General features: G+C 34.7%; 1 protein-coding gene across 5 annotated transcripts in view; it reads left to right on the top strand.

The window, feature by feature from the left end:
* Positions 1-16,438, top strand: part of LOC148950714 (echinoderm microtubule-associated protein-like 2) — a 193,721-nt gene that overhangs the window by 122,592 nt on the left and 54,691 nt on the right. For all 5 annotated transcript variants that reach the window (XM_089092591.1, XM_089092590.1, XM_089092588.1 and 2 more), the window contains 2 exons: positions 103-217; positions 6,833-6,904. In XM_089092591.1, the coding sequence (XP_088948717.1) occupies positions 103-217; positions 6,833-6,904 (187 nt within the window). The remainder of the gene's footprint in view (positions 1-102; positions 218-6,832; positions 6,905-16,438) is intronic.

Genomic DNA, 16,438 nt, shown 5'->3' with positions numbered 1-16,438 from the left:
AATTTGTGAGAATGTTTCTGCCTATTAGTAAGTTTATATTTTTTTTTGTTCTATTGATTCTGGAAACTGTTTTTTTTTCTAAATGTGATTTTTTATTTTTAGTATCATCACGAGCTTACGACTTTCAGTCGCCTACGAGTGCCTCTATGCATAAAAGGTGGTCCTCCTCGTCGGATTTTTCAGCTCAGGGAATTATGGGATCGTCAAATTCTTTAAAGTGAGAATCCAATCTTTCTTTTTAAGTTTTTTTTATGTCATCAATAATCAGCTCAGCTGTGCTCTGTCAAATTTAGTATATGCACACAGATTGATTTTGATTTAGGGATAGACGTCGTCCAATTCAGAAGGTGAAATTTTTCTTTCTGATGTAGTTACTGAGTTACAACCTTGTATCTCTAAAGGGTAGAAACAAATTTTTTCGGTTTTCCAGAGTCAAAACCTAGTACAGACATGCTAGAAGTACAAAAAGTAGCATCTAATTCCAGCTTAAAACATAGTGACAAAAGATGGAAAGAAAATAGACTTCAGAAAATTTATTGATGAAGTTTCTCATCTTCATCTATTTCTAGTTCAAACTTGAAAAAAAGAATCCTTACTTCTTTATTTTCTTGAAAGCTTGAAAACGCAGAAGTTTTGCACAGGACAACTTGGCTGTGGTGTTTCAAAAAATCGCACATTTCAAAAATGAAAAAAAAAATATCTTTTCTGAGATTTTTTCAAAAATTTGAAAATGCAGATGCTAGGTATATGATATTGTGATTTTCTAAAAAAAACTTGAAAATGCAGATGTTAGGTTTGGACAGAAACAAATAGGCTGCACTAATTGTAAAAGCTGCATGGTCCCACAATAAATAAATTCTCTATATTGTGTGTTTTTTTAGGCTTGAGAAGACATACACTAAATTTTAGCAGAACTGTTTGGTTATAAGACTGGGAATTTTTTGTTTAGCCTTCAGAATAAAGCAAAAATAATCCTGATACCAAAAGCCCTAAATTTTAGTTAGTCCCGTGTTTGAGAAAAGTAGATAAAAAAAAGATAATTTTTTTAAACCACATTGGCCTGCCATAATATAAGAAAAGGAAACGATCAAAAATAGGTTTTTTTAAGGCCAAGAAAACGGAAAGTCAATGTGAAAAGAACCAAAAAACCAATGAAAAAACAAAAAATTAAAACATGAATAAAATTTAATAAAAGCCAAAAATATAATAATTAAAACCAAATACTAAACAACCATAAAACTCGAAATATTCACTTTGTTTGTTTATTTAGTAATCTCGTTTGGCCTTAAAAACCCCATTTTTGATCGTTTCTTTTTCTTTAAAAAAAAAGAAAAAAAAAGAAGAAAAACTAGCAACATCGAATTATCATAAACACCAAATAAAATATGAGATAATGGATTGAACTAACTCAGCATGTTTCATTTAGTGAGTAGGGACGCAAGAATCAGTTTGAAATAAAGGAACACATAACTTCTTTTTAATTAGCGAATCCGTTTAAGGTGTACCCTGAGCTGGACTATCTTGCACATTGCCTTGCTGCTCGCAAGAAACATTCTGAGCTATAATTAATTCTCTAAGCGTTCAAATATTAAAATAGCTTTAAAAAGCTATTTAAGCAAATATATATATATATATATATATATATATATATATATATATATATATATATATATATATATATATATATATATATTGCTGCTTCCCGGATGATAGTTTAGTAGACTGTTGGGCTAGATGGTGGCCGGCGTTTACCCCCCCCCCCCTCCGCGATAACCCCCGGAAAATACCCCCTGTGGAAAAAAGGCTTTCCAAATTTGAGAATTTTATTTGAGTTTTTTTTTTTTTTTGTTCTTACGGAGAAGGAATTTTGGTACTTATGTATTATACGCCACTCACTCAAGTTTACGGCGCGTAAAACCCGAGAATAAACCGGTTTCTTCGTTTGTTTCTTTCAGCTTAGCACGAGACAAGACAAATACAATTGACAAACTAGATGGGATATATAATTTGGGCTATATATTTGAGCATAAGTTGGGGGGGGGGGTAAAGTATTTGGACAGTTTGAAGTCAGAAAACAATTTTCCTATCTATTCTGTCACTTGTCTTTTTCTTTTCTCGCGTTAAGCTGGAATAAACTAACGAAGAAACCGATTTGTTCTTAAGTTTTACACAGCGTAAACTTGAGTGAGTGGCGTATAATACACACGTACCAAAATTCCTTCTCCCTACGGAAAAAAATCAAATAAAACTCTCAAATTTGGAAAGCCTTATTGTCCACGGGGTATTTTCCGGGGGGGGGGGGGGGCTATATCCCGGGTTAAACGCCTAAAAGAAAATTTAAAATTATCACTTACTCACAGAAAGACGAGCAAAAGAAGAAGAAAAGAAAATATAAATAAAATAAAGACTATAGAAAAACAAATAGAATAAATAGACTAAATTAATTAAGTAGATTAAATGGACTCCAAAAAAATAACAAAATAAAAAACGTAGATAAAAATAACTTCTTAGAAGCCAAAGAATTTTTAACAATTTTTTTAAACGAACCGAATGAGTGGCACCCTCGAGCTGATTCAGGCAATTTGTTCCAAACAATATGACATTCTGTTAGAGGATTAAAATCTGACCTTGTACAAGGAGTAAATGGAACTTGAACATGATTTGTCATATTGCGAAGGTTATAATCATTTTAATCAGAGGTAAAAGATAGCGGAACACTTAGGGGCCGGGGGAGGTCACCATGAAGTTGAGAAAAAGTAAAAAATGCACATGAAAGAATGTATAGTGACTCAAGATCAAGTAATGGTATAACTAATGAACGATTAGTTTCCTGAAAGAGGTTTCTAGCTTTATTATAAACCTTAGAAAATGGTTTTAACAGTGAAGGAAAAGTTGACATCCACACAATTGGACTGTAAGAAACGTAAGATTGGATCGAGCAATTTGAAAGGATTTTCAAAATTGATCCGGGAAAAGTATGTTTAAGTTTGCTTAAAATACCAAGACCCCTGTATATCTTCATTTTAATAAAATCAATTTGACGTTTGAAAGATAGGCTTTCATCAACAAGAATTCCCAAAAAACGAACATATCGGTCTTTAGATCTATGAATTATCCCATTTGGCTGGTGAGTTTCTGATAACTGGAATAACCCTGAGAAGCACGCGAATAATAAAAAAAATGGACTTAAAAAAATTTAGGGTAAAATAATTAGCATCAAGCCACAAAATTACGCTCTCAAACAAATTTTCCAAATTTAATCGAAGCTCTGATTCGCAGTTTCACGAAGTGCCAAGTGTACTGTCATTAGCAAAACAAACAAGGACATCAGAAGAAGGTGAACTATAGTTACCACTATGGGCAAGGGAAGGCTTAGGATGACAAAGTCTACAGCAATTAATAAGTTTCTGCGTTTTTACAACACAATAAAGATCATTTACATAAATCAAAAATAGCACAGACCCTAAAACTGACCCCTGGGGGACGCCAAAATTCACTTGTAACCATGACCGGAAAAGTTAATCAACAGAAATTAATCCATCCTTCAAATATGACTGAAACCAAGAAAATACATTTCCCCGTATGCCAAAATGAGACATCTTTAATAGAAGAATTTCATGGATTAAGGAATCGAAAGCCTTACGAATATTCAGGAATGTAGCAGCCGGAATGAATCCCGAATCTAACACAGATAGAATAAAATTCTAAAGGGTCATCACAGGCATGTTCAGTGGAGTTCTTCATTCGGAAACCAAATTGAAAATCATGAAGAAATTTTTTAGATTTTAGGAAAGTAAGGGGACGAGAAAGCATAGTCTTTTCAAAGAGTTTACTAAATAGTGATAAAATTGAAATAGGTCAATAATTTGCCGGATCGTTTCTTGGTCCACCATTATACAAAACAATAATTCGAGCATGCTTGGGACCATCCGGAAAAACTCCACATTCAAATGAAAGATTAACAAGTTTTATTAGAGTCAAAACTATTGAAGGAAGAATAGATTTAACTACCTTAGTAGGGATAGAGTCTGGCCCAGATGAGGACGAGTTTTTCAAGCCATTAACAATTTTAGTAATTTCACTTACTGTTACTCGCTCTAGAAACATGGACTTAACACATGACGGCCCGAGGTAAGATCTAAAGTCCGGCTTAGGCCGAGACAAAGTAACTGTAGAAGCAATATTCTTACCAATATTAGCGTAGAATGAAGTGGATGCCTCTTGGACATTGAGCTCACCCTCCACAGCCTTATCACCGATGACCAGACTCATAGGTACAGAACTAGATTGAGAACCGGGTTTAAGTACAGAATTTAATACCTTCCAAGTTTTACGAATATCATTGCTACACGCAGTAAAATTATTCAGAAAATTGAGATTTGGCTTTCCTACACAAGGATATATATATATATATATATATATATATATATATATATATATATATATATATATATATATATATATATATATATATATATATATATATATATATATATATATATATATATATATATATATATATATATATATATATATATTCCGGTTGTTCTTGAATTGACAAAGACGAATAGCACTCGCTGAAAGTGTAGCGCATTTATGAGCTCTCTAGAGATTATTTTTCCTTCTCCAGCTTTTGAGAGTAGTCCGGATTTCACCAATGGTTTAGAGGAACAAACCTTTTAGACCTATGGTTCCAAACAAGCTCCACGAATTTTCCGCTAATTTAGACCCAAGAAGAGATAACTCTTTCTCACCAAACCTAACAGAATAGGAATCAAACACTTGAGCCCGGTTACTCTTCCCCTGTTTAAAGCTGAACCGAGACTATATTGGAAAATGATCGGAGATATCACTAACTAAAATTGAGTTTTTTTTTAAACTAAGCATAGAGAAGATATTGTCAATCAAAGAAGCTGTAACATTAGTTACTCGTGTGGGGATGGATGTAGATGGTAGATTTCTTGCGGCATTTATGATTGCAAGAAAATCAACTGAAGCCGAAGAGTTTGAATCTATCAAATTTATATTAAAGTCACCCATTATGATTAACTGACACGGACGTTTCAGTATTATGTCAAGTGTTTCCTCAAGATTCTGAAGAAACAACGAAAGTGCACCATTAGTACAACGATAAATATTGCCTATGATTAGATCAAAACCATTATATCTAATTTCTATAAATTGTGACTCGAAAATATCTTCAAAGTTCCTTGATAAGTCATCACGCAAGCACTAATACAGATTGCAAGATATATACATGGCAAGACCTCCTTTAGCCATCTTGCAGCAGTTTATACGTTCCATTTTATAACCATGGATATCCAATAGCATTTCATTGCCAAAATCCAAAAACGTCTCACATAAACCCAGAGCATCAGGATGTCCATCCGAAACAGTTTGTCTCAGATTATCTATTGACGAAGAGAGACCCTGAATGTTAAGCTGAAGTGCAGTCAAAGAATAATTTCCTTTGGTAACCTCTCCCCTCAAATCCAAAATATATTTACTATTACAAATAGGGTTTACATTAATTGGATTTTGATTAGCCTGACCCACAGAATTATTTACGATACTAATTACATCAAAAGGATTATTTTCAAGCTCGCAAAGGCGCCTCTCACGGCTTAAAATATTGACAAAAGCAGGTTTTACTTGGAGTCTATTTAAGTCACCAGATAAACCAAAAAGAAATCTTTACTTAAATCTGTCACAGAAGAAAACCTGTCAAAGGATTACAAACGCATGAATAACTAATTGCACAGCAGGTATTGTTGGAATGAACCATGAGCACGGAAAGAGAAAAAATATGAAAAATAAAAGAAAAGAACTAAATAAATAAATAAAGTTAAAAAAATTAAATTGCACAGCAGGTATTGTTGGAATGAACCATGAGCACGGAAAGAGAAAAAATATGAAAAATAAAAGAAAAGAACTAAATAAATAAATAAAGTAAGAAAATTAAACGAAATGAAAAAGAAATTGTGAAAAAAAATGAAAAGTAATGACCTGAGGAAGGCATTTACAAATCAAGAAAAATATTAACAAGTCACAAACTAATGCATTCATGCAAATAATTTATTTTACGTAAATGAGTTTCACCCGGAAATTTTGCTAGAACTTGTCTATGATCAGACCAAACACTTCTTAGGCCAAAGTTGCTGCAAACTGCGTTTAATAGATCGCGACGCTTTTTAGTTAGGTTTTCAGACACAAATACACCTGACTTACCCAACTTACTTTTCGCTGCAAACACTTTTCGGACAATATCCAAGTTTAAAAATTTTACCAGGATGGGGACAATTTTCACATTCTCAATTTGAATAGCAGGCATACGGAATCGATTAGCCTTTAAGAGGTCCATTTTTTTTTAATCTTGCACATCTTGTTTCAAATAAAATATATTCGTTCTCCTAGTGTTTGCGTTTTCAAATTAATTCAGTGGGAATATTAATTTTTGAAATGCTAAAAAAGAATCACTCTGTGCTGACAAAGTGATACAAATCAGTTTTATTTAATATTGATACGAAAAAAGTCAGTGATTTTTTATGCTACTTAAAAATTACTGTCGCAATGGGAGGGGCACTGTTATCCCCCCCCCTAGCTCTAATAGTAAAGGCGTAGACCAAAAATATTCTTGAGAATCAAGAAGGATTAGATGTAAATTTCCACCTCCCCAAAACTCTTTCTATAATTATCTGAAGGCTCAATAATTGTTTGGATTTTTAGGCATTAAAATGCACTCTGTGAGGCATCTGGAGGGGATACATATCAATCTTATTTAGGGTGAACATGAAAAATGTCAGAAAATTTAATTTCTTTGATTTGTTTCTAGGCGACTTGGATCAACAAATTCTGGGTCACTGACTAACCTCACTAAGTGGAGTTCTGGAATGCAGAAGCCAGGGTATGTTTTAAAGTTTTAGATATATTATTATGGTTTATGAAAGATCTTATGATGCTTTTAAGCGTGGTTTTAACAGCTTTTTTGGTAGTTGTAATAGACATCTGTAACATGGATGAGCTCTTTTGGATTATACAGTATATTAATGGAAAATGGAATATTTTTGTGATTTTAAGATAAGTAATAAAATGTATGTCGAAATATCTAGGGTGGCGGGGGGATTTGTTGTTTCTTCGATTTTTTTGATGAAAATATAAAAAAGAGGAATTTTTAAAAGTGAAAATACCTCCAAAAAAGATATTTTTCAAAATCTAGGGAAAAGGAATCCAGAAGACCTTGACCCCAAATTGACGCCACTGCAGTCAACTGTCTTTTTCTCTAATAAAACTTGTGTGAAGTGAAAATTTTACGGATAAAGATATTTTGGTGCTGAAGGCAGGTTTCTACTTCATCTAGACTCCATTGTGTACCAGAAATAGTCACCTTTTCAATTTTGTTTTGGCATAAGGGGATTAAAAGTTTCGTCATTATGGATGACTTATACTCAATAAATTTTGTTTTACCTCATAATCCGAAAAATATTCGCTATTTTTGGGATTTATTTTATGAATGACCTTAAATGATATATGGAATTCTTTGAGGGTGGGGGTATTTTCCTTTGATGTTATATCGACCAACAATGCTGTTTTCTAAACTGAAGTTGTTGCCTTGAGTTTATCCGTCAGTACAATTGAATTCCTTTATCATATGATAACATATAAATTTATTCCAACAGTAGAGCCACATGGGCCATGTATGAAGCAAACAAAAAACGTAAAAAGGTTAATGGATATAAAAATAATGTAGAAATAAAAATTAAACTGGAATTTTAATCGATAAATTTTTTGCAGAAGTGTCTTTTTGTCTACGGTCTAGAAAAATCAAGGTTGCTAAAAAAACAAAAAAAAAAAAACAAAAAAACAACTCATATCACTTCCCAGTACTAAAATCACATTACTAGCTCAGTTTCAAATTTGTGGTGGGTCTTCTAAACAACAAAATATTATGTGGCAAAAATTCTCATGATTTAGGGTAAAAACAGGATTGTGCTTTATCATTGGTAAAGTTTTTAATTATAACTATTGAGTTTTTCTCTCTTGTACATTCCTGGAAATTAGTTTTAAGAATTTATTAACATTCAAACCGGAGGTCGCCCCAACATGTTTTCTTTTTTAATGTTATTTTTGTTTTACACCGAGTTCTGCTATCCGTTGGCTAGAGTGGAAATTGTGCTATTACTAATTGTATTAATAAAGATTTACCCTACTTTTTTAGTAAAACAAAAATCATACTCTAGTCGATATTAACTCATTGAAATAGGACTAAAGATGGAATATCCATCATGACGCGATGACTGGATTTGATCCTCTGCTTGTTTTTATTGCTCTGGTAGACCCCTGCACCCCAAACAGAAGTATAGATAAGCTGGATATGGAAAATTATTTTTTTCGGGGTTTCAAAATTAGCCGCCGTAGAACTCATGGAAGAAAATCACTCCGTATTCCCTTACCCTGAAATGTGTGCTTTACCCGTCTTTATAAACTACACAAACTGCACACAGGAAGGTGGTAAAGAACCCGTAATTTTCTAGCAAGTGCGTTTGAAGATATCATTTCTAAAAAAAAAAAAATGAAGTCTAAAAGCGGAATCTCCTCCTTCTCCTTGAAAATTTATCAAATACTGTCCTGGGAAGAAGACTTTGACGTTCATTCCGTATTCCAAGTACTCGTATGTTCAACTGCTTGAAGAGAACCTTGAATCATCGTCACCAGAATCCCTCAGACTCGAGTATTTCCTCTGCATCCTCCTGTATGGTTGCTGTTTTTTTGCAAGGTTTTGAATAGTATCACACCACTAACTATAAAAATGGATAAGGATAAAGATCCTTCAGAGCCATTACTCGCGCTTAGGGTGTCAATTTGAAGTTTCAGCTGCTGTTACTTTCTTGCTGAAACAAGTAGCAAACCTGTCCCCCAACCTTGCTGCAGCGGGTATCGATCCCTGAGCCTGTAATTGCCAAGAAGAGCATCAATTCACTGTGTTAACACATTGGTCCTCTGAATGTAAACATTCTATATTTAGGAGAATACACCTCTTTGAAACTTTTTGAGAGCCCCAAAGAAAGCGGAACGATATTGACACTAAATATCATCCAACACTGCCCATTCTAAGTCTCAAGTACACTTAAGTGGTTGCCAAAGTTTCATATATTCTCATCTAAAACCTTTCAGGTTTGTAATATTGATGAATGGCGCCGAGGCTGGGATGGGCGAGTGTCATAAAATAAGTATTAAGGAAGAGAAAATGAGACAAATAGGCAGCTTTTTTTAATTTTTGTCCCTTCCTCGAGAAAATAATTGTCTCACTGTCCTTCTCGTTGCAAATCAAAATTAAACGACGTCTTTGTGCTTAAGAGAGCTTTTCCTTTACCTTGTAGTATGTTCTGTTCAATCAGATAAGAAATGAAGTTGCATCAAGTCCCTTCTGACATGAACTCTTCCATACACACCATCTGGTTTATCTCAAACCTTGGATTTTGCAGTATATCACGCATCACATCTAGATTTTCCCCACCCTGACATTCAAATAATCGTAGCAACGCATTGTGTTCATAATTCTGCTGTATCAATGCTTATCAAAAAAGAGTATTTCTGGTTTTTTCTTACCTACGCAATAAAATTATTTAAGACGAGTTTGATTGACTGCGGTAATACAAAAGACGCTGTGTTACATGACATGAATTTTATAGGTGACCAGGAAAACTGAAAAGTATTTTGGAAATGTTGACGATACATTTGTTTGTAAAAGAAAGATTTCGCAAATCATTCAAGTAGTGCTTCCGTCATACCCGAGTTTTTCAGGGTATCTCTAAATAAAGCTGTTCGGAAATACACGAGCGTTAAAATACAAATCGTTAATATTTTGTTCTTGAGGAGATCTAAGAGAATCCAGTTTTTTTATATTCGGGGAAACCTAGGGGAATTTGAGACAACTTCACAAAAAATAATAAGAATTTATTTCTTACCCACCTGTTACAAAAGACAAGCTGAGTAGTTAGTGTTTCCAAAGGGTTTTGATTTTTAATATTTAAGTAGAGCTTCGGCAATAATACTTAAGGTATTAGTCTCTCCCTTACAGAATGATCTAAAGTTGCTTAAAATATTCTCTTTCACCAACGATTTCCAACCAATTTCCGCTTTATTTGCAATTTATAAAAAAAAAAATAAAAAAAACCCGAGCAAATTTTTAAAATGTAATTCGGCAGACGGATAAAGCTGAATTTCAGCTATCAAATGATAGCAAAATAGTCATCTTATGTTGAAACATTAACACCGTTAGACTCTATCGAAAAAGTACTTGTAAATTATTGTTACCGGATATAATGAAGTACCTTGCTATTTTAGACATGCATTAAGAATTAAATATTTCATAAGAGATATAGGCCTATTTTATTATTTCCAAGGGTTTAAAATTTTTATTAGACTATGACACTAAGGCTAGGAATAAGTGAAGATGAAAAAGTGACGTTGGATAACGAAAAGATTGATCAGGTGGGCAGCTTCACTAACCTTGGTAGTATTATTAGTTAAGACGGTGGGAACAGTGAAGATGTTAAAAGCAGAAGCTCAGGTGTTTTTTCACAGTTAAAAAACGTATGGAAGAATAGGAAGATAAATCTGCAAACCAAGATTAGAATACCAGAAGCTACAGTGATGACAGTGGCCAAATATGGCTCTGAAGCATGGGCGCTCCGAAAAGCGGATTTAAGATTTGCTAGAGGTTTTCCAGAGAAATTGCTTACGGATTGTTCTGGGTACCCGGCTGAATGACCGTATTTCAAACAACAGGCTGTACGAAAAATGTGTTTTAATACCGCTTTCTAGGGCTATAATGAAAGAAAGGTTGAGATGACTAGGGCACGTTGTGCGGATGAAGGATGACATATTGCCGAAGGTTGTCCTTTTCGGCCAACCGTCTAGGGCTAAACGGAAAGCAGGTTGTCCTCGTCGGGGGTGGGATGACGTCATAAAGAGAGATTTAAAGGAAATGGGAATTTCCTGGGAGAGTATAAAAAGGGAGGCTTTGAATAGATTGGGATGGAGGAGGAGTGTGCGTAGCTGCGTTGGCCTCAGGTGGCTTGGGTCTGCGGTGAGTTGTTAGTAGTAGTAGTAGTAGTAAATTTTTTTATTTCGGCACAGCTTTAAATGCTAGTTCTTAAAATATACCTTACCGCCATTCATGCGATTTTACGACAAGCCCACAAATGTAAGATGCACTAAGAGGACAAAACACTTGTATTATTGAATTTATTAGTTTCAGACCTATCCAGTCACCGGAGCACAACTATGATATTATTTCTTCTTTTTTTTACAGACTGATCTGAAGTTGCTTAAAAAAACGAAAAAATTTCCCCTTTTTCCAACGATTTCCAGCCAAATGTCCATATATTCGGTAATCTAGAGAAAAATGCAGTCAAATTCAAAAATAACATTAATTTGGTAAAAGTACAAAGCTGAATCTTAGCTATCGAATGATAGAAAAATTGCCTTCGTACGCTGAAACGTTAAAACTGTTTTACTGTAGAAAAATAGCATACCAAATATTTAGAAAGGGAACAAAAATAGAAAACCTTAAAGTAAAAGTAGTAAGCCTTAAAGAAGAATTTCAACAGTGCTTAAGAATGTATATATGAATTTCTTTAGTACTTGAGAATGTAGAATTTATATTGAGAATATGTGAAAATTTCAAAAATATTTGTTGGTACTCAGGGACTCAATTGTTGCTCGTGGTTACATTGTTTTGAAAGATTCACACTTTTCCATGATCGATATTTATACATTGCCAGCACCAATAGTATCCTTTTGATTTGAGCTCTTTTGTTGTTGCTACTAGTGGACAAACGACGAACCTTTCACTGAATTCTTTGAAAGTAGTTTTGACTTAAATATGGCAGTGCGTCCAAGGATTTATGCTATAAGAAGACTAAAAGTTTCGTACGTAATATTTTTAGGAAGTCGACTTTCTAAATGTTTGTTAAAGTTGTAAGTGCATTGGGTTTGATTAGTAAAAGGACCAGGATATTTATAAAAGTTGAAAATTAAACTTCTCTGAAATTGTACTGATAGAACAAAATGTAATATTATTTTTTAAAGTAGTTTTTTTGCAGTCGTAAGGCTTAGCTTATTTACGCCTACAGTCAGTGCTGGTCAAAGTACTGTGCGATTTTCCTTGCCCACATTTATGGTATACTACTATTAAAAATTCACGGGAACACCAAGCCACCTGAGGCCTACACAACTACGCTTGCTCAAAGCCTCACTCTTTACACCCTCCCAGGAAGTTTCCATTTCTCATAAATATTTCTTTACGACCTCCTCCCGCCCCATTTGGAGACGACAATCATGGTGTTATCACATTAATCTGTTAAATATTTCCCACAAGCTTGTTATTCCCCGTTGTGGATAGTGGGAGGTATTTTTATGAATATAATAACGTTGAATTTTACCATTGGCAATCGAATAATACTAACAGTGACATAGGGTCTGCAATAAGACAATTTTTTCCCTTTTTTAAAATATTATTTTTAGGACTAAAATAAAATAAAAAAAACTTTGAAGTATTCTTTGGGTAGCTATAGTTTCTTTTGTCTTAAAGTTTTTGCAGTGGGTTCATTTATATGCGGGCTTCCTTAAGTGACACCTTAGGAAGCATACTCCGAAACGAGCATGTTGGAGAAGTCATACGCTCTTCAGTCCTTTGTACCTAGACATTCTGCTGAGGCTTTTTGTTGTTGTTCAGGCCTCACTATTCTAAAACTCATTTCATTCTTCTCATTTCTCAAAACAGAGAGGTAGGACTTGAGAACAAGTCTGAATTTGCATGAAGTGACTTTAAATATATTCACACGAGAATAACAGGTGAATTACGAAGGCTGTGAACATTTTTTAGGGTTATACTGTTTAGATGAATCAGGATTAATTCCAAAATAAAGATTTTTACTAGCCTCTCAGGTTTTCTTTTCTTCGGGGGAGGGAAGGGGGTAGATTTGTTTCATTGTTCTATAATACCAAAAATGGTTCTGTGGCATTTTTTCAGCATTTCTTTGTGTTATTGATTTTTTGGTCATCGTGGAAAGTTTCAGTTGAAAGATTAGATTAGTTTTGGTCGTAAATGATTAAGCAAAAAAAAACAAAAAAAAACGAACGCATGGCAATAATGCCACAAAGGCTCCATGACCTAAATACATACCCTGTATTTAGGTTTAGACGAATATTTTTAGTTTTTTTTTCTGTCATTGCCCAGAATGTCATCTTTCATTGTTCTTTTTTTCTCATTGCAAAGTTGTCATTGTTTTTTTAGTAATTACAATAACTGTTATCGTTGGTTCCTTTCATCGGACCAGGGATGAGCAATTCAAGTTGGCTGAAATTTGTGAATTTAGTGGTTAAACTCAAAAATATTCAAGCAATTACAAATTTTTTCAGTTAAATTTCAATTACATTTCAATCGAAAAATGTCTATAAGCAATAAAAAACGTTAGCGCAAAATTTAAAAATTTTGCTTCAAGGACACAATATCGTTAGCATTGTAGATTTTAATCTCGTCTACTGGGAAGTAAAAGTATCTACTGCTGAACATAAACAATTTCATCTTTGACGAAAAAGACTGCCCGCATACTTTCTTACCAAAGAAAGACAAAACTTCTCTATTAACATATTAGTCGTATCCTCTACGATAGGGATGATTAAACTGGCTTTAGCATTAAACGGCACAAGCATTACGATGGTGCATCCAAAAATTGTATTGTGAATATATAACAAAGAAACAATTGAGCTGATAGTCAGGGACCTAGTCAACGAAATTCTAACACCACAGGCTTCAACGAGCCGAAGAAGGTTTTAGGAATTTGTCAGTGGCGGAATTGGTTACTGGAAAAGGAACATAGGCGGGCAAAACGAAAATTTTTGTGTGCCAAAATATTACACAGATAATTGCCATCTATAACTCAAAGGGCTTGGCAGGCATGATCTTGGAATCAGTTAGGGCTTTCAGATTGCAAGCTCGTAGTATAAACGCTTACAATATTCCACAAACAGTCCCCTCTCTAGAAGGCAATGCTTTCAGCTCAGTCTTACGAGGGTGCAAATTTACTTTCATTGATGGTGCAAATTTACAATCATTGATGGTAAATGATTGGAATCCTTTACGTGAACGCTGATTATCAGCTTTCTTACGATATTTTGGAAGGAGAACATACTGGCATGCGTGAAGATCTCATTTATCAACTTCTGTATTGCACACTAAATCTCCATGTAAAGACCGCTGTTTGTGGCGGACGCAAAGCATATTCGTTTTCCCTTGGAAAAGAATTAGTTCGTTAGGTCACGGCCAAAAATGCAGTGAATGAATACCAGAAAGTTCGATGTTTGCTTCTCTGTTCTCTGGAACAAAAGATCAACGGGGACGTAATAATCTAGAAACTATACAAGGAACTGACGCGCAGAAGTTTTTACCAGGAAAAATATTAAGTAGACAAGATAATTGGTCCGGTAATATCACAACTAGATCAATACCGTTACCATAAACCGTCACCCTTTCAAAGGCTTTTCTGAAGTTAAAGGCAACGTGCAGAGCCATTCTGGGGTCTGCTTCCTCATGCTCGCTACGCAGAAATTCCTCGAAACTGAACGAATCTACATCATGACTTAAACATACAACTCATCCTGTCTTCAGATCCTTCAAACAACCATATACGTAAGGTGATGGTGGTACTTCAGCTACTTATATAGTCATATTGGTTTGCTTCCTGTATTTCATAATCTGATCTTATCAGATTGCCGGTGCTATTTGTGTTTGCAATAATGTTCGTCCAGTTCCCAATTTTAGTGTTCGCCGAGGAAGATTAGGCTGTCTAAAAGCAGCCTCGTAACTGTTGAGACCCACTGCAGTCCTTCAAAGATATACTGTCACCATTTTGGATCAGTATGGCCAAACAGTCCCTCATACCTGTTACCCAGGACATGAATTTTGCTTGCTGTTCCATGCCTTTAATTCAACGCGGATTTAAGCAATCAATTGGCGTAGATTTAGACGGTTGTGTCTTCAGCTGGTGGCTTTTGGTGAACCAGTAGCATGAAGTTAATAAAAAAGCCTTCAGAGCCGCTGAAGCAATGCTCCTCTTTGAAGTTTGGATTTTCAGACCAGTTGTGCAATCGACTGGCTTTCTAAAAAAGCCCAGCGAACTATTCTTAACGCCCCTTCGAAGCGCCATCGTAGTTTCCCTGAGCTCAAAAATTGAAGGAGCATATGTAACCACTTTAAAGCTCAAAATGTTCCTGAGCTGTTTCAGTCCACCGTTAGTGTTCGAACCTGTCAGTCACAGGATTCTCTTCACTGTCATAAGTGTGCGTTTTGTCCTACGGCAATCATTTTTATCCCGACTTTCTTGAAGCTAGATCCATTGGGGTTACTTTAACTTTTGAAAATACTTTCTTATTTCAATTGACGTACTTGACTACATCTTCCTGTCTGTGTTCGTCAGCTGCAAGTAAGGAGCGCGCAACCGATGGACTGACCTGCTCATTGACTACAACATTTATAAGGCTTTCTTCAATCGTAGAAAAGGGGTCTCTGTGACAGTCCAATACGGACTCGGCCGTTTTTACAAGCATCGTCTGCTTTTCGCTAAATCTCTAGCTGTCTTCGCGATGCAGATAATCGAACTCTGAAGTTTCATCCATTTTAACAAGGTCGTACAATGTAGATGAAACCGAGGCAACAAAATGTAGGGTATTAATCCTTTTTGTGACTCCTAGTTGGCTTGTTTTAACACCAAACAGACCAGAATTTCTTTTTGAACCAAGATTTATGATAGACTAACTGATAAAAATGAGAACTACAGTGCTACTACTCCCTTCTGTTATAGCAAAAAATTGGAGTTAAAATGAACGATTAGGTTCGTTTGGCTGCCTGCAAATAGAGTCATCTCCGTGATTAAAATCTGTTTTAATAATCAAATTATTATTCCGAATTTTATCAGATGTGCTGGTTATAACCAGCACCTCGGAAGAATTTTTACTTGCGAGAACTTATGAACCATTTATCATTTTTGAGGGGCATTTAAGGATTCCTCCTCTGCAAGTTTTTAATGGTGCTCTCTATTCAGGGATGTTCCAATTCGTAGAATGCTTCTCATTGTTTTATTTTTTTTTTTATTCTGGCATTCATTTTAACTATTAAAAAGGATCGAGGAACTTCCGTATTCTCTGCGCTGTGTGCAGGTTTTTCTGTGATACTGTGTTTCGGGAAGTATCCTTTAAGATATATATGGAACTCCGAATTATAAGTTTTTTTTATTGGTAGAAAATATACGCAAGTAGGAAGACTAATTTGACAAAATTCACAAACCAATCTTTCATCATTTCATCATAACTTACATACTCAGAGAAAACAAAAATACATTGAAATAAATGCTAGAAATTAGAGTCAGAATTAGAA

The sequence above is a fragment of the Artemia sp. Qi Xiang Cuo genome, chromosome 7 (assembly GCF_049724085.1).
Source record: "Artemia sp. Qi Xiang Cuo chromosome 7, ASM4972408v1, whole genome shotgun sequence".
NCBI classification, from domain to species: domain Eukaryota; kingdom Metazoa; phylum Arthropoda; class Branchiopoda; order Anostraca; family Artemiidae; genus Artemia; species Artemia sp. Qi Xiang Cuo.
The sequence above is the reverse complement of the archived record's forward strand: the minus strand, read 5'-3'. Positions and strand labels throughout refer to the sequence as shown.